This window comes from Narcine bancroftii, chromosome 1 (genome assembly GCF_036971445.1).
Source record: "Narcine bancroftii isolate sNarBan1 chromosome 1, sNarBan1.hap1, whole genome shotgun sequence".
Classification (NCBI taxonomy): Eukaryota; Metazoa; Chordata; class Chondrichthyes; order Torpediniformes; family Narcinidae; genus Narcine; species Narcine bancroftii.
This window is the reverse complement of record NC_091469.1, coordinates 253,702,220-253,727,815: the sequence shown is the minus strand read 5'-3', so window position 1 is coordinate 253,727,815 and position 25,596 is coordinate 253,702,220. Positions and strand designations below refer to the sequence as shown.

General features: G+C 38.6%; 1 protein-coding gene across 6 annotated transcripts in view; it reads right to left on the bottom strand.

Moving 5' to 3' along the window:
• Window positions 1–25,596, bottom strand: part of pdhx (pyruvate dehydrogenase complex component X) — a 236,418-nt gene that overhangs the window by 95,337 nt on the left and 115,485 nt on the right. For all 6 annotated transcript variants that reach the window (XM_069895573.1, XM_069895582.1, XM_069895612.1 and 3 more), the window contains exon 6: window positions 5,965–6,121. In XM_069895573.1, coding sequence (XP_069751674.1) covers window positions 5,965–6,121 — 157 coding nt within the window. The remainder of the gene's footprint in view (window positions 1–5,964; window positions 6,122–25,596) is intronic.

Here is a 25,596-nt window from a genome sequence, read left to right as displayed (position 1 = left end):
AGGATTGATAAGTTTTGGGAGCTGGAAAAGATTCGATAGACATAACCCCTTATTCTTACGCAGTGAGGGAATATAGAGATATTCCATCATTTTTTTTCCTTCCCATTAAAGATATTCCTAAAGTGCAACTCCTAATATGAATCTATGTGCCACATTTTAATTGATATTGGTTTTCTCAAATTCTTTGGGACCTGCCATGTTAAAGGCCATCTACATAGTTGTGGTAGGTACCTTGTCTTGACTTCCTTCATGCTATGACTGCAATGGTGGTTAAAAGATGCTGCATGGAAGAGGAATTCTTAAATGGGATGAGGGATGGAAGAAGAGAATAAAATAAGGAAAAGAGAAATTCAGAGAGGAAGAGAAAGTCAGAGAAAAATCGAGAGGAATAGGAATAGAAATAGGTCAGGTGGGTTTTTTAATTATATATTTTTTACATCTTTTCTGTCTTCATCCAGTGCAGAGGAGGGGGGACTGAGTTTATACTGTTTGAAGTTTTATATTCACATATGTGATATTGTTCTCTTTTTCTTCTTTTTTTTAAAAATAATTTTTTTCTGGAAATCTCAGTCTGTTTCCCAATTTATCCTTTAAGTCGGCTTTCAGTTGATGATATGCAAACATTGTACCATGAGTTATTCCATATTTGGACTTCAACTGTTCAAATGTTAATAAATTATTTCCCAAAAAACAATTTTCTATTCTTTTGATTCCTTTTCTCTCCCATTCTCTAAAGGAAAGGTTATCTATTGTAAAAGGGATTAGCGGATTTTGCGTCAATAGTAATTCTGGTATTTGGTAATTCATTTTTTTCCTTTCTAAGTGGATCTTCTTCCATATATTGAGTAAATGATGCAGTACTGGTGAGCTTTTATGTCGTACCAGCTTTTCATCCCACTCATAAAGTATATGTTCCGGTACCTACTCTCCTATTTTATCTAGTTCTATCTTAGTCCAGTCTGGTTTTTCCCTTGTCTGCCAAAAATCTGATAAATACTTTAATTGTCCTGCTCTATAATAATTTTTAAAGTTTGGTAACTGCAAACCACCTTGGTTGTACCTCACTGTTAATTTATCTAACGCTATCCTCGGTTTCACCCCTTTCCACAAGAATTTAGTTCATTAAAGAATTTCTCTGTTAAGGGAATTGGTAACGAGTGAAATAAGTATTATATCCTTGGGAAGACATTAATTTTAATGCAATTTACCCTCCCTATCAACATTAGCGGTAATTCTTTCCAATGTTCTAAGTCTTCCTGAAATTTCTTTATTAGTGGCTGATAATTTAGTTTGTACAAGTGGCTTAAGTTATTATCTAACCTGATACCCAGGTATCGGATTGCTTGTGCTTGCCATTTAAATGGTGATACTTTTTAAAATTTTGTTTCATATGCATTACTCATTGGCATCACTTCACTTTTATTTGCATTGCTCTTGTACCTCGATATTTCTCCATACTCCTTCAATTTCTTATGTAATTCTTTTATTAATATTTCTGGTTCTGTTAAGTATACTATGATGTCATCTGCAAATAAACTGATTTTATACTCGTTCTCCTTTATTTTTATCCCTTTTATTTTATTTTCTGTTCTTATCAGTTCTGCCAATGGTTCTATTGCTAAAGCGAACATTGAGGGGGATAATGGACATCCCTGTCTAGTTGACCTACTTAATTTAAATTGGTTCGATACATATCCATTTACTGTTACCTTCGCCAATGGTCCATTATATAATGCTTTAATCCAATTAATATATTTTTCTGGTAGATTGAACCTCTGTAATACTTTGAATAAATAATTCCATTCTACTCTGTCAAAAGCTTTTACTGCGTCTAAAGCAACAGCCACTGTTGGCTTCTTATTTCCTTGAGCTGCATGAATTAGATTAATTAGTTTGTAGACATTATCTGCTGTTCGTCTTTTAATAAATCCAGTTTGATCTTGTTTTACTATTTTTGGTACACAATTGGCCAATCAGTTTGCTAATAATTTCACTATTATCTTATCATCTGAATTAAGTAGAGATATTGGTCTATATGATGCTGGTGTTAGTGGATCCTTCCCCGTCTTTGGTATTTGTGTTTCTTCTATCTGGTTCATTACTTCCAGGAGAGGAGGAATTAATAACTCTTTAAATGTTTTATAGAATTCTATTGGAAATCCATCCTCTCCAGGTGTTTTATTATTCTGCAGCTTTTTTACTAGATCCTGTATTTCCTCTATTTCAAATGGTTTTATCAGTTTGTTTTGTTCCTCTTGCAATTTCGGCAGTTCAATTTTAGCTAAAAACTCTTCTACTTTATCATCTTTCCCCTCGTTCTCAGTTTGGTATAATTGTTCATAAAATTCCTTAAAGTTCTCATTAATCTCTATTGGGTTATATGTAATTTGTTTGTCCTTTTTCTTTGATGCCAATACAGTTCTTTTAGCTTTTCTGTTTTAAGTTGCCAGGCTAATATTTCATGTATTTTTTTTCCTAGTTCATAATACTTTTGCTTTATTTTCATTATGTTCTTCTACACCTTAAATGTTTGTAATGTTTCGTATTTTATTTTTTTGTCCGCCAATTCTTTCCTTTTTGTTATATCATCCCTTTTTACTAGTTCCTTTTCTATACTTACTATCTCCCTTTCCAACTGCTCTATTTCCCGATTGTAGTCCTTTTTCATCTTAGTTACATAACTTATTATCTGCCCTCTAATGAAGGCTTTCATTGCGTCCCATAATATAATTTTGTCTTTCACTGATTCCGTATTTATTTCAAAATATGTTTTAATTTGACATTCAATAAACTCTCTAAATTCCTGCCTTTTAAGTAGCATGGAGTTTAACTTCCATCTATATGTTCTTGGTGGGATGTCCTCCAGTTCTATTGCTAATAACAGGGGTGAATGATCAGATAGTAACCTAGCTTTATATTCAGTTTTCCTAACTCTCCCTTGAATATGGGCTGACAACAAAAACATATCAATCCTTGAGCATGTTTTATGCCTACTCGAATAATATGAGTATTCCTTCTCTCTTGGGTGCTGCCTCCTCCATATATCCAAAAGTTTCATTTCCTGCATTGATTTAACCATAAATTTGGCCACTTTATTCTTTTTGGATGTCTTTTGTCAATTTTATCCAACATTGGATCCAAATTAAAACTAAAATTCCTTCCTATCAATATATTTCCTTGTGTATCTATAATCTTAAAAAAAAAATCTTGCATAAACTTTTGATCCTCCTCATTAGGTGCATATATATTGACCAAATTCCAAAATTCTGAATATATCTGAGACTTTATCATTACATACCACCCTGCTGGATTTATTATTTCCTCCTCAATTTTGATTGGTACATTTTTATTAATTAATATAGCTGCACCTCTAGCTTTTGAATTATACGATGCTGCCGCTACATGCCCTACCCAGTCTCTCTTTAATTTGTTATGTTCCATTTCAGTTAGATTCGTTTCCTGCACAAATGCTATATCTATTTTTTTCTTTTTTCAGTAAATTTAATAGTTTCTTCCTTTTAATTTGGTTATGTATTCCATTAATGTTTATAGTCATATAGTTCAACATGATCATCTCATATCCTGTTTACACCTCATTTCTGCTTCCTCACCATCACCATCCCCCTTTTCCCCATTTTCATCTCTCAGTTTTTCCTTTTTAAACTCAATGTATGACAACACATTTAAAACATAAAATACTCCAACAACTCCCATATCCAATATTCCCTTAACCTCAAATATTCCCCCCCTCTCTGAGTTGCCCCTTGCCGGGCAATCGCAACTTCCCTTTCCATTTGGATTGCGAACCTGCTCGCAAGCGTCAACTGATTTCGCAGTGTCGGTTATTCTCTCCCCCACCAAACCCCCCAGAAAACACATTTTTTTTACACATATAACAAAGTTCTCCCTTTTTTCCCCTTACTTCCTTCCTTCCCTTCTCTTTCCCTTCTTTAGTTCTTTACATATACATTGTTTTTACATCTTTATATATATTTTATCGCCGTTCTTCATTCTTGTTACTTTGCTCCCCGGGGATAAATATTTTAAGCACAGCTGGATGTCTTAACATAAATTTATAATCTTTTTTCCATAGGATCGATTTTGCTATATTAAACTCCTTACTCTTCTTTAGTTCAAAACTTATGTCTGGGTAAAAAAATATTTTTTGACCCTTCTATTCCAATGGTTTATTGTCTTCTCTAATTTTATTCCTTGCCCGCTCCAGTATATTTTCTCTTGTCGTATAGCTCAAAAATTTTACTAAAATGGATCTTGGTTTTTGATATGTCTGTGGTCTCAGAGCTAGTGTTCTGTGTGCCCTTTCTATTTCCATTCCTTCCTGTATTTCTGTCATTTCCAGGACCTTCGGGATCCATTCTTTTATAAATTCCTTCATATCTGTGCCTTCTTCATCTTCCTTCAGGCCCACTATTTTTATGTTATTTTGCCTACTATAATTTTCCAACATATCAATTTTCTGAGCTAACAACTCGTGTGTCTCTTTAATTTTTTTATCACTTTCTTCCAATTTTCCTCTTAAGTCGTTTACTTCCATTTCTACAGCCATTTCTCGATCTTCCACATTTTCTACTCTTTTCCCTATTTCTGAAATGACCAGTTCTATTCTACTCACTTTTTCTTCTGTTCTTTTCATTTTTCTTTTAATTTTTCTTTTAAATTTTAATGACAACCATTCTTTTAATGCTCTCATTTGTTCTTGAAAAAAAGCTTTATCTATATTCTGTCCATCTGTTTTACCTTCTATTTCTCTGTGAAGATCTTGGTCTTCTTCTTCCTCTTCTTCTGTGTCTGTACCTGTATTTGTGTCTTCTTCTTCCCTTCTTTGTATCTGTATCTCTTCTGACTTTCCTGATGAGTTGCTTGTCTCACTTTGCCAGGCCTCTTCTTGCTTGGTCTCTTGCTGTTGGTCCTCTTATTCTGAGCTGCTCATCTGTTGAGCCTCCTGCTGCTGCTCTTCTTTCCTTTCACCCCGTCGACTTTCCTTCTCACCTGGTACTTCACTCCCTCTCCTGCCGCTTTCCTCTTCTTCCAACTGAGAGCCCTGGTGTCGGGCATCCCTCAGCTGGTCGCGCCATGGTTGCCCGCTCCTCAGCTGAGCCCCCCTCCTGTCGGTGTTTTCCTTCTCCTTAGATTGCGCACTTTTGTTTGGCTCAGAGAGTCATTTTTGCAGTCTAGCGGTCGGGGGGGGTCGCAACTCCGTGGGGCTGTCACCAACCTCAGAGATCAGGCGCTCTTCTCCACCACGTCTCCCTGTTTCTTCGTGCAGGTAAGGCCTTCTCCTTTCTTTTCTGGCGTCTTTTCTTCTTTTTTTCCCTTTGTTTTTACTTTTTCCTTCTTGGGTGCCATTTTCTTTCTTTTCTCTACAACTTTATCTTTTAATTCTTATATTTTGTATTTATTGAACTTTGTCTTTTCTTAACTTTTTTTCTTCTTTTCTGGAGAGGGCTGGTATTACCCTACCATCCACTACTCCATCACGTGACTCTTCCCATTCTCTTTTCTTCATTATTATAAAAACCTTTTATCCTTAATCCTTTAAAACCTTTTATAATAAATTCTTTATTATAAAAACCAATAAAAAAGATTGAAAAAGAAATTGAACAGAAAAAGAAATATATTGTATCTTACCAGATTTAATCTGGTCTTTGCTGTAATGGAGAAAAAAAACATGGTAGCTATTTTCAACATTAAGATGCCCATAACTGGCAATGTCAAGGAAATATCTCTGCAAGACTGCAAAAAATAGCAGATATATCAAAGTAATTGTCTATTAATACTAGTATAATTTGATTGTCACATTAACATTAACATGCACATTTCACCTGTGAGGTTTGGCCATTTTTTTCATCATCAATGCAAAAACCAAAGCTAGTTGAGACGCGGTTAAAGAAGGTACCTACGGAAATTTTTTCCCCCCATTCTATCAAATTCATAACATCTCACCGAAGCCATTGGCTGTCCTGGGATGGAGACTGTAGAAGTGGATGGTCTAGTATGTGAAGGGGCACTCGATGCTGCTTGAGGTGCCTTCACAGGGACGGTGGCTGCTACCCTCGGTGCTGACGTGCTTCCTTTGTGCCTCAGCATATTCAGGGCATCCCTAAAAAATACCAAGAATCTGTCATATCAAGCAAATTGAAGCTTTACAGGTTACAAGAATTCTCCTGGCCCATTCATCTTTTAGGAAAGATAACTTCAGTTGATGCTAGTACTCAGTATTAGAGTTGCTTTGTTTAAGTTGTTGAACATTAGGATTGCCAGGCTTATCTCCTAGAGGAGGAGAAAAGCTCAGACAGCTCCAAGTGCAACAAAAGTAGTTCCTTCTCATCTCCCTAGCCCAACTCTTCATAAATGTTTCTCAAATTCAAAGTAATCGATAAAACGTTTGATCATACTTCCCATCTGATTTAGTGGCTCCCTGTACATCCACAACTGTGTGTCCAAACACCACTCCACTCCATCTATAAATTCACAGATGACACCGTCCTTGCAGGACAGATCTCATACAACAACCAAATGCGATACAGGAAGGAGACAGAAGGTCTTGTGCCTCGTTGTCAGGTGAACAAGCTCTCCGTCAAAGTCAGCAAGACTAAGGAGCTAGTCGTGTACGAATTTATACTGTGAAGGCGGCGGGGGAGGTAGGGGTTATTGTGTTTTGTTAGAAAAAGTTTTATATATATATTATATATATCTTAACAATGGAAAATTAGGATATGTATATTTATCGGAAAAAAAAACAAAAATAAAACATTAAAAAATAGACTAAGGAGCTAGTATAGACTTCAGGAAAAGGATTAGAACTCACTTCCCTGTCCATATCAATGGCACTGAACTGGAGACAGTAGACAGCATTAAGTTCCTAGAAGTAAATATCTTCAATGACCTGTCTTGGCCTAAACTCGTCAATGCAATGGCCAAGAAAATAGAACAAAATCTCTACTTGCACCAGGAAATTTGCATGAAGAAATTTAGCATGTCCCTGGTGTCCCTAAATAGCCTCAATAGATGCAGCATCTAGTGTGTCCTTGAGCTGTTCTGCCCAAGTCTGCAAGAAATTGCAGAGAACTGTGAATGCAGCTCAAACCATCACACAAACATTCCTTCCCACCACGGACTCTATCTGGCCCTCCTGATGTCTTGAAAGAGCAGTATTAAAGGGCTTGCCCCATCCATACTCTCTTCTCCCATTACTATTGGTACACTGAACACACCTTACACTAGTAAAACAATGTTGCCTTGCTCTGTTCAAATAGATCTTTCACTGTAACTCTATACTCTACTGTTTTACTGATGAATCTGTGCATGGATAGACTTGCAGGATAGCCTGCAAAACAATAATTTTACTGTACCTTGGGACATGTTCAACATGAGTTTATTGTCATTATATGCGAGTACAATGTAGAGACGCACCAAAATTCTTACATGCTGCAGCCACACCGGTAGGCAAGATAACTACAAAGGTAAAAATTTAAGTGACCACAAATGTAAAACTGAAAGAGATAATTAATATCAGATGACAAATAACCATTTGTAGCTGCACGCTACTCGAAGGAAGACACACACAAGTAGTGTAGTTAGGTTAAACTCTATGTTTTATTAGAGGCTCAGAGCAGACTCTTATACTCACCACATTCCCGTCGTTTCCCCCTTTTACTTACGTCACGACCTGCATAACAAAGGCATGTTTCCCACACGCGGGTACTTTTCTGCATAACAATTCCCCTCTTCCCCGCGTGCTGTCCCTGTCTGTTGGCAGTACAGCAAGGCCAGCACCATTTTGGGGTCGCTGGCCTTTAAGCTTCCCTTGCCGTTCGCCCACCGGTTCACTTGTTGGGGCCAGAGCTGCTGTGCGGGTTGCTGGCCTTTGGTTGCACTCGCCACCCAGAGCGCTGGCTTGATTGCCATGGCGGCATGCTGCCACATATTCACATTTGCAGTTAGTGCAAGAAAAAGTGATGTTACAGTAGTGCAGACAGGACTTTTGGTGGTCCTGGACTAGTTATAGTTAGGATTAGGGTAATGTGAGGAGTTCAAGAGCCTTATACCTGTTAGATAAAATTTTTCTTGAACCTGGATGTTCTGGACTTCAGGCTTCTGTACTTTCTGTTTGAAAGAAGCATCATGAAGAGGTTGCGACCAGAGTTATGGGTGCTCTTAATGAAGTTGGCGGCTCTCTTGAGACAGTGCTTCACATAGGTTCTTTCAATAGATATAGTCAGTGCCCGTGATGGACTTGGCGAGGTTTGCCACTATTTGCAACCTTCTGCATTCCTGGGCTCTCAAGTTTCCAAACCAGGCCGTGATGCAACATCAGTATACATTCCACAGTACAAATGCACAATCTTTGATAGAGGATGCCAAGACGTGCTAAATCTCATCAGACATCTTAGAGAGGCTTTGATGAGTCTTCTTCACGGTTGACTTGATGTGCTAGCTCCAGGAAAGGTCCCCTGATATGTGGACTGCCAGGAACCTGAAGGTATTGATACTCTCCACCACCTTCTCATCAATTAAGACAGTTACATGGTTCATCGACCTCCCCAACCTAAAGTCCACTATAAGCTCTTGGTCTTGCTGTCATGGAGAGCAAGATTGTTGTTCTGGTACCATGCAACCACATACTCATTCTCCATCCTCACCTCTTCCTTAGTTGTCTAACAAAAGAGGTGTTTCCAGTGAATTTATAGATTGCAATGGAGACAAATTTGACTGCGCAGTCATGGTGCAGAGTGAATAAAATTGGTGACTAAGCGTTCAGCTTAAGTTGCTGATGGTCAGTGAGGAGGATTTGTTACCATTCCACGCTGATTAGAGTTTACCAATGAGGAAATCAAGGATGAACAGAGTCCTAGATTCCGGAGTCTGATTATTGATTTTGCTGGTATGATGGCGTGAATGTGAACTTGAGCTTGGCGCCCATCTCGATCTCTCAAAACAATAGTATTTTACCATTTTTTAAAATTTATCCATATTACACATCTCCTTTGGAGTTAATTTCAAAGAACCAATCTTCTCTTTTGATTCTTCCAACATGGGTTTCATGAATTTGTATTAGGGTTAGGGCATTGGTTAGGATTAGCATTAGGGTTAGGGCGTTGGATAGTGTTAACATTAGGGTTAGGGCGTTGGTTAGGATTAACATTAGGGTTAGGGCGTTGGTTAGGATTAACATTAGGGTTAGGGTGTTGGTTAGGATTAACATTAGGGTTAGGGTGTTGGTTAGGATTAACATTAGGGTTAGGGCGTTGGTTAGTGTTAGCATTAGGAACAGCGTTTGAGTTATAGTGTTGGTTAAGGTTAGCATTTGGACTGGAGTGTTTTCTCGTGTTGATATTAAGGCTAGTGTGTTGGTTTGGTAACATCAAATCATGGGAATGGCAAATGGCAGAGTGCAATTGCAACTGTGCTCTGACGACAGCACAGCTAGCTCAGCAACCGCCTGCTTTTCAAAGATGAGAGCAGCTATGATAAAAGGGGCGCACTATTAAATTGCAGTAGCACAGCACGAGTCAAAATGAAGTAGCAATGCCAATCAAGGAGGCCACATATTTAAAATTGGGGTGCATGCAATGAAGTAACACATTATGGTTTCTTTATTTCCCACTTTAGGTTGGTGATTTTGGTGATGAGCAGCTTGTTTAAATAGGCTTTCCATATTCAAAGCAAGTTTCAGAAACATTAATCACGATAATGAACTTTTGATCTCAAATGACAGGTTAATTGGGGTCATTCATTCAGAAACTTCACCACTCTCCTCAAACAATCACAACATTTAATTAGAAACATAAAAACATTTCCTGAATGACTTGGCTTTGAAATATAACATTCATCTTTAAAAAGATTTAAATTCGGTTGTACAGCACGGTAACAGGCTCATGAGCTCATCCCCCCAAGATATACCTATTAACCTACAAACCTTTTTTTTAAAAGGGCGGAAGAAAACCCACACAGTCACGGGAAGAATTTACAAACTTCTTCTGGTTAACAGTGGGTTTTTATGTATTTGAGTAAACAAGATCTGAAATGGAATTACAGTATATTTCAGTCGCACTGAGGAAGAATTGCAGTCATTTTCTCAATTAGAACATCCAACCTAATCAATTGTACATTCACACTTCCAATGTTTTGTGGATTCTACAATGATCATGTCTGTGACTTGCAACTCACAATTTTAATTTTTGTTGGAACAAAGCTTTTTTTTAATCACCCAATTCACAAAGCACGTTTCTGCTTCATCAAGTGGAAAGAAAAATGTAATGCAGGAAATTGCTATAAATATTTATTCTTTTCAGTGTCTAAGCAGTAGACTGAAATTTATCTGACCATTTGTCTAAACATAAAACAGAGGGCTAGCAGGAGGTGCAAGAAGAGCAGGCAAAAGGCAAGGTAGACATTAGACAACCGTAGTTAACAATCTTGACGTACAGCAAAAGGCCACAGGAGAAGGGATTTTTACATTTGGGATCTTTTTTCTTCTCAAGTTTTGCAATAATTAAGCATTTAAATTTTTAATGTTATTTTTAAGAGTATTGTTTATGGAGAAGAAGGCAGCCACACAGCAAAAGAATGAGGACATATTACAAGAAGTCCATTTTTCAACAGGAGTCAAGACAGCTGAAATGATTTTGCCACCTCTTTTTGCAAATGATCCATGTGAATATTTATGTCCCTCAGTGTATCTGTGCCCTAGATTAGAAGTGTACTGTTTGGCATTTTTAATGAAGGATCCAGTTTTCTTTTTAAAAATTTTTTTGATGATCTCTTCATTAATAAACAGAAAGAAATAAGGAAATAAACATGCTGGGCTAATTTGAAAGTATCCGATTAAGTTTCAATGTTGCAGGAACAGTCTCAGGGTTCGACTCGGCTTGGGGTCAGGTTCAGGAATATAAGCTGAGCCATTTTACCAGCCATTGAGATTTCTTTCCTGAAATAACCTTCAGGATGTATCACTTGTACGTAAGTAATGACAGATTGCACTTAATGAAAGGTTGGAGTTAACTAGCCATCACATTTTTAATTCATTAAGCTATGATTGCAAAGGTGGAAACTTTTCAGGTCTTTGGTAAACTCACTGGGAAAATGACAATTGGCAGCACTGTGATGTGGGAACTCTGGAGGTGAACAGAGCGCCATCTGGTGATGGAACTGGAAAACTGCAACACACTTTCTCTGGTGGATGGGATTGGTCTCTGTTCTTGGTGATCTCATTCAATCTCATGTGCCCAGATTTCTGTTATTATGCCCTAAAGCAATTTAATATTCTTTTGCACATTTTCATGGTATGGAATTGCTATTATTTTAAAACTGACATACCCTACCTGGACTAAAGTGTCCATCAGTTTAGTGAAAAGAAATCGCGGCGCTGCCGGAGGTGCTGTAGTGCCAGCACCGCCGTTGGTGTATGCCTGGGGAGAGTGGAGATACAGTGCATCCCCGCGGGGTCCTACTGTCCAGTCCTACTGCTGAGGGATCTTACAAAATTTAAATGGTCTGATAAAGAAGCCGATGGTGTTTCACTTAAAATCCTGTGATCGCGGGGTCTGGGCCCAAGATAGCAGCACCTGTGTTTGGCAGCAGCCACGAGGGGTTGCAGAATCTTGGGGAGCAGCAGACTGGCGTAGGGCACCAGTAAAGGGGAGAACACACACCCCCCTCACCCGTTGAGAAGAAGAAGCTGAGGAGATGAACCAAAGGATGGTGACCACGGTGACGGATCAGCAATGGGATCTGTGGCTGAAGCACCCATACAGGTGGTGAGCTATTGGCAGCATGCGAGCAAGGAACCCACCCAGGCTATGGGCTGCTTGTGTCAAAGGACTCACACCAAGCTGAGGGCTGCTGGAGACTGGCTCATGAGAACCAGGTATTGGAACCAGGATCTGAGAGGCTGCTGAAAGGAAGAAGGGCTCCCCAAGAGTCCTCGGCACTGAAGGCTGCCTCATCGTGCCGGAAGTTTGAATCTGGAATCAGATTGCCAATGGTTTGAACTGAACTAGAATCCACGCTTACTCAGTGACTCTGGGGGGATTCTTTTTGTTCTCTTTCGATGAATATAAGGGGCGCCAGGCAATGCTAATGGTGAACCATTGTCTGACTTTTAGCAGATTAAAGACAATTACATATTACATTTCTGTTTTATTACATGACAATAAAGAGTATCTGATCAATATGAGCTAGCTCAAGGTTGAGGAGGAAATGAGAAGATTTCAACCCTCCAAATGGATGCTTCATTGCCATTTTAAAAGGCAATGGTGGCGAGATGATCATTTCAGTGCAGGTAACAATCAAATCCAGTGCTTATAAATTATAAGAAAGAACTAAGGAATTATGGAGACATTTCTAGTCCTATTACACACTCAATTCAATTTTTCATCCAGTAAGTTGCACTATTCAGATTCCACAAATGTGCTGAAGCCTAGAATACACTGAAATCAGACCACAAACATGGTCTTTTAGCTGCCACATTGGAATTTGCTTTCTCCTCTATTGACCCGTCCAATTGCTAGATTACAGATTTGATTAACAAAGTGAATAATTTATTACATGACCCAGTGATTATGCTGTTTTTTTAAAATATAAATAATGGTATGGATCCAGAAGGCATGAAGCAATTACAACCATTGAAAACTGCAGCACAGAAACAGGCCTTTCCAGCCATCTAGTGTGTGCCAACGTCTTTATTCCATCCAGTCCCATTGACCTGCACCCGGATCATAGCCCTTCCAACCCCTACCATCCATGTACCAATCCAATGTTCTCTTCAATGCCCAAATTGAACCCACCACCTCCGTTGGCAGCTCATTCCACACTCTCATTATCCGCTGTGTGAAGAAGCTCCCCCTAATGTTCCCCTTAAAGTTTCAACATTTCACCTTTAACCAATGTCCTCTAATCCAACCTTAGTTGTAAAAGACTGTTTGTATTTATCCGATTTATATTCCTAATAATTTTGCATACTTCTATCAAATTATCAATTTCTGCATAATTGGGCCAGGTTGAAGAAAAGGATACTGGTATCTGAACCTTTACATATATGGCAACAAATTAGTAATCTTCAATGTGCTGGCAGCCGACGTGTTACATTTATTATAAAATTAATGTAGCAGCATGGAACAATTAACAGAAAGATTTAAAGGTCCGATTTGATCCAAAGGATTAACCCATCTTTTATCTTTTTCAAATGGTAAATTGAATCCTGAGTATTTCAAGCATTTTAATTCCTGCAGCAGATTTCAATATTTTAATTCTCTGTTATAGGAGCGTTAGATTGCAAATGTTTATTGAACTATCCATGACAAGTATGAAGTGTTGCTATTTGATAAGTTCAATAGGATAGAGCATACCTAGTAAATAGGATAGCCTGAGAATTGATCGTGGACAGAGACCTTAAGAGTACAAATTCATAGTTTCTGAATGTGCCTGGAAAGACAGACAGGATAGGGAAGAAGATTGTAGAGGTATACAGAATACTAGTCTTGATTACAAAAGCATGGAAATTATAACAGAGCTTTATTAACATTGTTGAAGCCATATTATGAACAATGTGCGCAGTTTTGGTTGCCACAATTAGAACATCACAGAACATTACATGCCCTTTGGCCCACGCCAACTTCAACATTCAACATTCTTAACCTTCCCTACCTCACAACTATAACCCTCTATTTTTCTCACATCCATGTGAGAAAAGATAAAACTGCTTTGGAGAGGGTGCAGAGGAGGTTGAACAGAATGTTGCCTGGAAATGGAGCATTTTAGTTATGAGAAGAGACCAGATAGGATCTGCTTGATTTCCTTACAGTGTAGAAGCCTGAGGATGGGGCAGCAGGGCAATCTGACGAATTGTACAAAATTACAAGAGTTTTCGAGGAGAAAGAAGATGAATGGGTGGTGGAGGCAGAGACTCGAAAACAAAATTATAATATATATAGGATTGTCAGGCAAGGTATTGGGACCAAACACTGGTAAATGGGATTAATGTGGATGGGTAACACAAAGGTAACCCAAAACCCAACAACATGGCACTGAATTTTCCAATTTCATGCAACCCCTTCCTAGTTCCACTTTCCATCTTGCATTTACCCAGTCCCATACTCGCAACCCCTCCCCCTCCAGTAGTCTCTCCCCCTACAGGTCTCCCCACCTCTTCCACCTTCTTATGGTCAATATCCTATCAACTCAGTCTCTCCCTTTTATGCTTGATGTCTCCCCTTCCTGTATTAGTCTGGAAAAGAGTGGTGATGAAAACATTGACTGTCCATTTCTCTCCATGGAAGCAGCCTGTCCTGCTTAGCCCTCCAGCTTTGCATTGTCTAGTACAGATGGTCAGCATGTACAGGGTGGGCTGAACAGCCTGCTTCTGGGTTGTACAACTCCAGCTCTAAACTGCTAGATGATTTTTAAAAAATTATTCCTATTTGAGACCACATTCAAGTTATAATACATTCCCAGTTTGTATGTAAGTAAAATGTTTAGTGTCATGTTATAATACACTCCCAGAAGGCAAGTAAACTGTCCAGTGTTTGTACTTTTAGACCCTACTTGACCCAAATTAGATAGTGCTAAATGGAGTGAAACAAAAAGATGCTCACCTGAGTTAGACAGTTGCCAACTTTAGTCAGCTCATGTCTGGACACATCATCATGCATGTGAACAGATCATCACCCAAACACTTATAGAAGAAAGACATTTTAAAATGAAAGAAGCTTGATGCCCTCAATTCTAATTTTTGATTTAGCAGTAAAAATAATCCAATTACTGGCTTGGAAGAAAATAACAGGATTTTTTTTGTAAGGATGGACTTCAATACAATACTTCTCCACTAGCCAACCCTTTGTTGCTGCAGACAGAAGCTGTGGATGCTGGTTGATAGGCTTGGCTTTAGTAGGGTCATCAATAGTTATGGAAGCAAGGAAGGCAAATTGTTAAGATACAGATTAGCACTGAGATGGCTGAATAATGGAAGAGACTTAGATCCCTGCACAATTACCAGGCAATCACCTGGCAACAACTTCTTTATTATTTAACATCTGGGAAAATTCAATCCCCTGACCGTTGAAGTGGCTGAAGGAATGAACTGGCTCTCCTCTGCCTAGGTTCTTTACAAAGGAGGGAGGCAGGGTTATGATATGATGTATGCATGCAACTGTCTGTTTTCTCCTGCCTGACTGAGAGTCTTGGAAATCTGCAACAAATGCCTAGCACCTACTGTCGACATGAATTTGATCAGTACAACACAGTGGCCCCAGAACTCACATGGGAGATGTCACAGATACATTGTCAGATTACAGGCCATCAAAGCAACACTGTTATTGTCGTGGGAGATATTAATTTCTCCAATTTTGACAGGGATTTCTTTAGAGCCAGAATCTTAGATGGGCAGAATTTGATGTGCATCTAGGAGGCAAGCAGCATGTTGACAGTCCAACTGAGGACAGGGCCATACCAGACCTTGTACTGGAAATGAATCTGGCCAGGCAACTGAAGTTTCAGTGGGATTGCATTTTGGGAGTAATAATCACAATTTCTTAAGTTTCAAGATAGTTATGAATGATAAGCCTGGACCTTGTGAGGAGGTGACAGAAGTTAATTAGAAGCAGCTATTATCATTCAAATCCATCACAGACTTGTGGGAGTTATTTAAGGACTTGCTAATTAGAGTCCAGGACTCACCTATTCCAATGAGGAAGAATAAGAATGGCAAGATAAGAGACCTTGGGTGAAGAGAGAGGTCCTGGATTTAGTGAAAAATAAAGAAGTATATGTAAGGTTAAAAGTTAAAATCAGAGAGCCCTTGAGAACAATAAAGATTGCAGGAAAAAAATCAAGCAAAGCATCACAAAGGTCAAAAAGGGCCTTGAAACATCCTTGGCAAGCAGGATTAAAGAGAATCCCATGGCATCTTATATTCATTAAAACAGGAAAGGACAGGACTGCTCAGGACAAGTGACGATATTTCTGATTGGAATCTAAGGAAGTGGGCCAGGTAATGTGTACTTTGCACTGGTATTTGCCAAGAAGAAGAACTGAGAGCAGTTAAGAGAATACATGTGGTAGTGCATTTTGAGATCAAGAAAGATGCAGTGTTTTTTTTAAAGATCATGAAGGTGGATAAGTCTCCAGGGATATATAGCAGGTTATTGAAAGAGGCAAGGCAAGAGATTACTGGAGCCTGGACAAAGAAGTTTACATCCTTACTAGCAACAGGCAAGGTCACCAAAGCACTGAGGAGGAGCCAATACTGCTCCTTTGTACAAGAAGGGAAATAGCATAATCTAATAAATTATATACCAGTGAGCCTCACCTCAGTGGTACGGATGTTCATGGACAGGATATTTCGGGATAGGGTTTATGCACTGACCAATGGAGTTCCACAGGAATCAGAGCTGGGATCCCTGTGGCTTGTAATAATGACTGAGATGAAAAAGTAGGTGGGTGAGTTAGTAAGTATGCAGACAACATAGGAGTTGTAGCAGGCCATCAAAGAATACAGCACGATGTAGATCATTTACAGGTATGGATGGAGAAATGGCAGATGAAGTTTAATCCAGACTAAGTGTTGCACTTTGGGAGGTTAAATGTAAGTCAAAAGTATAAAGTTAATGTCAGAGCTCTTAAGGCATTGATGTGCAAAGCGATCTGGGGTTCCAAATCTATAGTTTCTTGAAAGCGGCAAATAGATAGGGTGGTATAGAGGGCATATGGTATGCCTGTCTTGAGGGCATTGAATTTGGAAGAAGACAGCTCAAAAACGTTGCTTAGGCTAAACTTTTGGAGTTTTGTGTGCAGTTCTGAACACCCTATTACAGGAGGCTTTGGAGAAAAGTACAGAAGAAGTTTACCAGAATGTTACCTGGTTTAGAGGGTTGAGTTATGGGGAGAGCTGGACAAATGGGTTGTTTTCTCTGCTGCCTCGGACGCTGATGGGAAACCTGACAGAAATGTATAAAATTATGAGAGACAGAGTCGACAGTGAGAACTCCCCCCACCCCACCCCAACCGGGTAAAACTTAAAATGAGGGGAAAGGATTACTTTAAACAACATGTGCATCTTAAGTTAGTTTTTACACAGAACAGTAGGTGCCTGGAACAAGGTGGAAGCAAGTATAATAACACCTTCAAGTGACTTCTAGATTGACATGTTAATATGTAGAAGACAGATGGATTATGCATCATGTACAAGCAACAGAGTTTTCATTACATTTGGGCATCATATTCAACGTAGACAATGTAGGTTGAAGGGCCCTATTCCTCTGCTGTACTTTTCTACGTTTATTTTATGTTCATGGGAACCTTAACAAAGATCCCATTAACTGGCCAATCATGGATTGCTTGTACTATTTGCAGCACTGTTCAAATGTGGGTCTTATGAGCCCGCAAACATAAAATGAAGTGCCTCCTTTTATGCAGGGATATTTATCTGGCTTAGTTCCTTCTCAGTAATTCTCATCTACTGATTATCTGTACCACTTGCAAACAATAATTCACGCGAGAATGATGGCAATAGGGAAAATTCCCTTTCTGAAAGTCAGCATCAGGGCTCTTGAGGTCAGGTGTTGCCTGCACTAGCTTGCTCCATATTGCCCTTGGGACACTTGCTGGCCATTGCTGGGCTACAGAGTAAATTATCCCTACAATATATCATTACTCAATTGCAGAGATTGATGATTGAACAGTGTCAATTGAAGGTAGGTGGATTAAGTGTAAAACATTCAAGGCACCCCAAATACAAGTACTTCTCTGCATTTAAAAGGAAATATTAAAAAACATTCATTTTTAATTTCTACATCAAGATTTTAAAGCAGGCCATTCTTATTTTTGTAATTTCCCTGAAACTGCAGCTTCAATAAATATTAGCAGTAGAACATATGATTCAAACTCTTTATAATCACAGGCCTGAAAATTCTGCCTCCCATTTAACACCACCTGCAGGCTGTGCGAGCTGTCAATTCAGAATGAGACAGAATTTGCTTCAGTTCTCAGTGACAGCTGAGACCTGAATCTAAATTATGAATAATTAGAATCAGACTATGTTTTTCAACTACTGAACAGAAAAAAACAATTCCAACATTTAGATAGTCATATATTATGGCACAGTAACTGTCACTCACACAAAACTCCCAGCAGCATTCAAAAACTGAGATTACTCCTTCCAGGAAATGAGTTCAGGATTCTGAAGATTAGAGATGTCACTGGAAATCCCTCTCAAAAATACAATGTTGTATGGTGGCTATTCTGTGATAATTTTTTAAAAAAGCAGCACATGAATCAAAATTTTCCTGATCAAGGGAAGGAAATCAGAACTTGGAAATGGCCAGCACTGGTACAGGCCCTTCAGCCCACCATGCCTGTACTGCCTTGATGCTGATCTAAACTAAATCCTCTTCCCTGCATACGGTCCCTTTCTCACTATTCTCTGTCTGTTCACACGTCTGTCTCAATGCCCCTTAAACATTGCTATCCTATCTGCTTCTATTCCCTCACTTGGTAGGATGTTCCAGGCCACTCTCCGGTCTCACAAGTCTCTTTAAAAATCAATGGTTTAATTGCATTACAGGCACAATCCTGTACACAACTGTATAATGTATGTGTGTATGTGTGTTCATGTATTTGTGTTGGCTCTTTATACAGCAATCTCATCTGTCAACCCGTGTTTTTTTAAAATTTACACTTTCTGATACACATTCTCCTCACAATCGTGAGACAAAGAACAAATGTATAATTGTATTTTTTTTAATGTTAATAATGATTGGCTATTTGTGTTTTAAAATATTTAGTACGTATGAACAACTTATTAACTTTATGGAACAAATCTATTAATCTAATAGAACCAGATTTGATTTTCTTCTGGTTGTTGCAAGGTCAAAAGCGCTGAGTTATGTATTAAATCAGTGGTTTTCAAACTGTCCCCTAAACTCACATTCCACCTTAAGCAATCCTAATGCCATTAAGTGCTTAAGGTGGTATGTGACTGGGAAGGGAAATTTGAGAATCACTGCTCCAGACCCAATTGTTACTAAAATATTTTGCTTGAGAAAAATTGTCATCGGCCCATTTCCTTTAGAATCAGAATAATTGCCAGACTATTTTGGCAAAAAATGAATGACTTACCTGCAATTGTTCAGAGGGTCTCCACGGAAATCGGAACCATCCACACAGGGTTTAGCGTTAAACAGAAACTCCGGGGAAGTGGGGACTAGGCTTTGAAAACATTCCAAGTTTTCAAACATGAAAGCTTGTATGTTGAAATTCAGACTCAAAACAGCTGCCTGGGCTGAGGAATGGAGCATGCATGCGACTCAGTCCGAGAGGCAACTTCAGACCAGAGTTGGTCTCGGCAGTGAACAGCATCGGCTGGCAAGGATATAGGGCATGGAGAGGGAGGAGTCGCCTGGCCCCAACAACACTGAAGTGCTACACTTGCACCCAAAGCTCCGGGATGTCTCAAAAGTAAAAAACCGGACTGTCTGGCCTGAATCCGGATACCTGGCCACCCTGATAGCTCCCCTCTGAGGTCTGCACTTGAGACAGCTGCCTAGTTTGCCCAATGGTAGCGCTGGCCCTGTTTGGAGATATGAAACTGTGTACATAATGAGTTAATTAGGCCCGATTAAAACATGGTTTTCAAACTCTTTCTTTCCATTCACATACCACCTTAAGCAATCCTTTACTAATCACAGAGCACTAAGGACATAGGGATTACTTAAGGTGGAATGTGAATTTAGGGGACAGTTTGAAAACCACAGTATTAAATGATTAAAGCTTCATTTGAGATCGTGGCTGACTGATTGAACAAATCTGGGCCTTTCAGAGACCAGCAGCTTGCCAGTTGCTTTGCCCTTGGTCTTTTTTAAATTTTTTAAAAATTTTTCACACTATGAACCATATTAACCAAAATACACACAAACATTTCCCTCTTGAATATACACAGTGTCATTTTCTCCCCTTTTCCCCCTCCCTTCCCTCCCTCCTTCCCACCCCCCTCCCTACCCACTAAACATTCAACATATACATTACATTAAACCCATTAAACAATGTCATGACACAATGAAAATAAACAAGAAAATTGTGTAATCTAGTTTTACACGCTGGGTCAGTTCATTTCGTCTTCCTCTCATTCTATCATTTTAGGGGGTGGAGGTCCACGGTAGGCCCTCTCTGTTGTATTCCATGTACGGTTCCCAAATTTGTTCGAATAATGTGACTTTATTTTTTTAAATTATATGTTATTTTTTCCAATGGAATACATTTATTCATTTCTATGTACCATTGCTGTACTCTCAGGTTCTCTTCTGATTTCCAGGTTGACATTATACATTTTTTTGCTACAGCTAAGACTATCATAATAAATCTTTTTTGTGCTTCATCCAGTTTGAGGTCTAATTCTTTACTTCTTATATTACTTAGAAGAAAGATCTCTGGATCTTTTGCTATGTTGCTTTTTGTGATTTTATTTAATACCTGATTTAGATCTTCCCAAAACTTTTCCACTTTCTCACATGTCCAAATTGCATGTACTGTTGTTCCTGTTTCCTTCTTACAGCGAAAACATCTATCTGATACTGTTGGGTCCCATTTATTTAACTTTTGGGGCGTGATATATAGACTGTGTAACCAATTATATTGTATCATGCATAACCTCGTGTTTATTGTATTTCTCATAGTTCCGGAGCATACTTTTCCCATTTTTCATTTTTTATCTTTATGTTTAGATCTTGTTCCCACTTTTGTTTGGGTTTACAGCTTATTTCATCATTCTCTTTCTCTTGCAGCTTGATGTACATGTTTGTTATAAATCTTTTAATTATCATTGTGTCTGTAATCACATATTCAAATCTGCTTCCTTCTGGTAACCTCAGCCTGCTTCCCAATTTGTCCTTTAAGTAGGTTTTCAGTTGGTAGTATGCAAACATTGTATCGTGAGTTATTCCATATTTGTACTTCATTTGTTCAAAAGATAATAAATTATTTCCCAAAAAACAATTTTCTATTCTTTTAATCCCTTTTCTCTCCCATTCTCTAAAGGAAAGGTTATCTATTGTGAAAGGGATTAGTTGATTTTGCGTCAATAATAATTTTGGTAGTTGGTAATTTGTTTTATTCCTTTCTACGTGAATCTTCTTCCAAATGTTGAGCAGATGGTGCAGTACTGGTGAACTTCTATGTTGCACCAATTTTTCATCCCACTTATAAAGTATATGCTCTGGTACCTTTTCCCATATTTTATCTAGCTCTAACCTGGTCCAATCTGGTTTCTCCCTTGTTTGATAAAAATCTTATAGATATCTTAATTGTGCTGCTCTATAATAATTCTTAAAGTTTGGTAGCTGTAAGCCCCTTGTTTGTACCATGCTGTTAATTTATTTAGCGCTATCCTCGGTTTCCCTCCCCTTTCCATAAGAATTTCCTTATTATTTTCTTTACCTCATTGAAGAATTTCTCTGTCAAGGGAATTGGTAACAAATTGAAATTGGTATTGTATCCTTGGGAAGATATTCATTTTAATGCAACTTACCCTTCTATCAGTGTTAGTGGTAAATCTTTCCAATGTTCTAAGTCATCTTGTAATTTCTTCATTAATGGCTGATAATTTAATTTGTATAGATGGCCTAGATTATTATCTAGTCTAATACTTAGGTATCGAATTGCTTGTGTTTGCCATCTAAATGGTGATTCTTTCTTAAACTTTGAGAAATCCGCATTATTCATTGGCATTGCTTCACTTTTATTTGCGTTGATCTTGTACCCCGATACTTCTCCATATTCCTTCAATTTCTTATGTAATTCTTTTATTGATATTTCTGGTTCTGTTAAGTATACTATGATGTCATCTGCAAATGGACTGATTTTATATTCCTTCTCTTTTATTTTTATCCCTTTTATTTTATTTTCTGTTCTTATCAGTTCTGCCAAGGGTTCTATAGCTAAAGCAAACAGTGAGGGAGATTGTGGACATCCCTGCCTAATTGACCTGCTTAATTTAAATTGGTTTGATATATATCCATTTACTGTCACCTTCGCCAATGGTCTCTTATATAATGCTTTAATATATTAATATATTTCTCTGGTAGGTTGAACCTCTGTAGTACTTTGAAATTTGTCTTTCACTGATTCCGTATTTATTTCAAAATACATTTTAATTTGGCGCTCAATAAATTCTCTAAAATCCTGTGTTTTAAGTAGCATGGAGTTTAACCTCCATCTATATGTTCTTGGTGGGATGTCCTCCAGTTCTATTGCTAATAACACGGGTGAGTGATCAGATAACAATCTAGCTTTATATTCCGTTTTCCTAACTCTCCCTTGGATATGGGCTAACAACAGGAACAGGTCAATTCTTGAGTATGTTTTATGTCTACTCGAATAATATGAGTATTAATTCTCCTTTGGGTGTTGTCTCCTCCATATATCCAAAAGTTGCATTTCCTGCATTGATTTAACCATAAATTTGGCTACTTTGTTCTTTCTGCTAGTCTTTTGTCCAGTTTTACCCATCTTTGAATCTAAATTAAGGTTAAAGTCCCCTCCTATCAATATATTCCCCTGTGTATCTACAATCTTCAAAAAAATATCTTGCATAAACTTTTGATCCTCTTCATTAATTCCAGAGTTCTGAATATATTTGACATTTTAACATTACGTATCTCCCTGCTGGATCTATTATTTCCTCCTCTATTTTTTGATTGGTACATTTTTATAGATTAATATAGCTACTCCTCTGGCTTTTGAATTATATGCCCTACCCAGTTTCGCCTTAATTTCTTGTGTTCCACTTCAGTTAGATGCGTTTCCTGCATGAATGCTATATCTATTTTTTCTTTATTCAGTAAATTTAATAGCCTCTTCCTTTTGATTTGGTTATGTATTCCGTTAATATATATAGTCATATGTTCAACATGGCCATTTCATACTTTGATTACATCTCATTTCTGCTTCCTCACCACCACCTTTCCCCTTTTCCCATTTCCATTTCTCAGTTTTCTTTTTTTGAACGCACTGCATGACAACACTTCTAAAACATAAAATATTTCAACCGTTCCCACCTCTATAATTCCCTTAACCCCAAGTGTCCCCCACCTCTCTGAGTTCCCCCTTGTCCCTTGCCGGGCAACCACAACTCCCCTCTCCATTCGGACTGCGAACCCGTTCGCAAGTGTCAACTGATTTCGCAGTGACTGTTATTCTCTCCCACCCAACCCCCTCCAGAAAAGACTTTTATCTTCACATTACAACAAAGTTCCCCCTCGTTTCTTCTCTTTTTCTTTTTATGTTTTATTTATTTATTATTAATTTTTTTAACCCCTCCTCTTTTTCCCCCATTCTCCCTTACTTCCTTTTCTTCCCTCCTTTAGTTCTTACTTATACATAATTTTTACTTCTTTATTTGTAGTTTGTCGTCGTTCTTTGTTCTTGTTACATCTCTTCATCTCTCTTTCTGTTTTGCAGGCATTCTGCAAATTCTCGTGCTTTCTCTGGATCCAAGAATAGTCTGTTTTGCTGCCCCAGGATAACTATTTTAAGCACCACTAGATATCTTAACATAAATTTATAGCCTTTCTTCCATAGGATCGATTTTGCTGCGTTAAACTCCTTCCTTTTGTTTAGGAACTCAAAACATATGTCTGGGTAGAAAAAATTTTTTTGACCTTGGTATTCCGGTGGTTTTTTGTCTTCTCTCATTTTATTCATTGCCTTCTCCAATATATTTTCTCTTGTCGTGTATCTCAGGAATTTTACTAAAACGGATCTTGGTTTTTGATGTGTCTGTGGTTTCAGGGCTAATTTCTGTGTGCCCTTTCTATTTCCATTCCTTCCTGCATTTCTGGCATTCCCAGGACTTTTGGGATCCATTCTTTTCAAAATTCTTTCATGTCTTTGCCTTCTTCATCTTCCTTAAGGCCCACTATCTTTATATTGTTTCGCCTACTATAGTTTTCCATGAAATCCATCTTCTGAGCTAACAACTCCTGTGTTTCTTTCACTTTCTTCCAATTTTCTTTTTAAGTCATTCACTTCCATTTCTACCGCCATTACACGTTCTTCCACATTTTCTTATCTTTTCCCTACATCTGTTATAGTCAGCTCTATTCTACTCACTTTTTCTTCTGTACTTTTCATTTTTCTTTTCATTTCACTAAATTCTAGTGTCAACCATTCTTTTAATGCTTTCATTTGTTCTTGAAATTTTTTTTAATCTATGTACTGTCTATTCATTTTACCTCCTATTCCTCTGTGCAGAGCTTGGTGTTCTTCTAATTCTGTGTCTGCTCTTGGGTTTGTGTCTTCTATTTCTCTTCCTTGTATCTGTGCCTCTTCTGACTTTCTTGTTGAGCTGCTTGTCTCAGTTAGTTGAGTATTTTTTTTCTCCATGGTTTCTTGATGTTGGTCCTCTTCTTCTGGGCTGGTTATCTGTGTGTTTCTCGTTTCCTTTTTTCTTTCTCACCCCTCCCGTTCCCATTGCTTTCTTTATCTTCCAGCTGGGGGCCCTGCTGTCGGGCCTCTCTCAGCTGTCCCCCCTCCCATCGGTGTTCTCCTTGTTGTGCGCAGTTACTCACCCCTGTTTGGCTCCGTGAGCCATTTTTGTAGTCCTGCGGTTAGTGGGTCGTGACCCTACGGGGTCTCCACTAACCTCGGGGAGCGGGCTCCACTTTCCACAATGGGTCCCTGCTTTTTCGTGCAGGTAAGGCCTTCATCTTTCTCTTCTGGCGTCCTTCTTTCTTCTTTTCTTTCCATTGTTTTTGGCTTTTCTTTCTTAGGTGCCATTTTCTCCACACCTTTATTTCTTATTTGTTGTGATTTGTGTGTCTGGGGCTCTGCCTTTTCTTCACTTTTTCCTTCTTTTCTGGAGAGGGGTGGTATTCTCCTACCGGCCACTACTCCATCACGTGACTCCTCCCGCTTTGCCCTTGGTCCATGCGGTTCTGTTGTGGTCCCAGGTGCAGGCTTCTGATGAGAAGCCCAGTTTGCAGAAGATTGGAAAGGCCCAGTAAAGGGCCCTACTGATCACCAATAGAATATAGGACACTACCCATTGTATAGCCCTTTGGCCCGCAATGTTGTGCCGAACCATATATTCCTGGGAAAAAAATGTAAACCCTCCCTACCTTGCAAGTCTCTATTTTTCTTCCATCCATGTACCTATCTAAGAGTTTCTTAAATGCCCCTAATGTTTCATCATGCACCACCATCCCTGGCAAGGAATCCTAGACACCCACAACTCTCCGTGAAAAAAAAACTTACCCGTAATATCTCCCCTAAACTTCCTTCCCTTCATTTTGTACATGTCCTCTGGTGTTTGTTATTCCTGCCCTGGGATAAAGATGCTGGCTGTCCATCCTATGTACGGCCCTCATAATCTTGTAGACCTCTATTAAGTCTCCTCTCATCCTTCCTCACTCCAAAGAGAAAAGTCCAAGCTCTGCCAACTTTGCCTCATAAAACTTACTTTCTAATCCAGGTAGCATCCTGGTAAATCTCCATTGCACCCTCTCTTCCATATCCTTCCTATAATGAGGTGACCAGAACTGAACACAATACTCTGTGTGGTCTCACCAGAGATTTATAGAGTTGCAG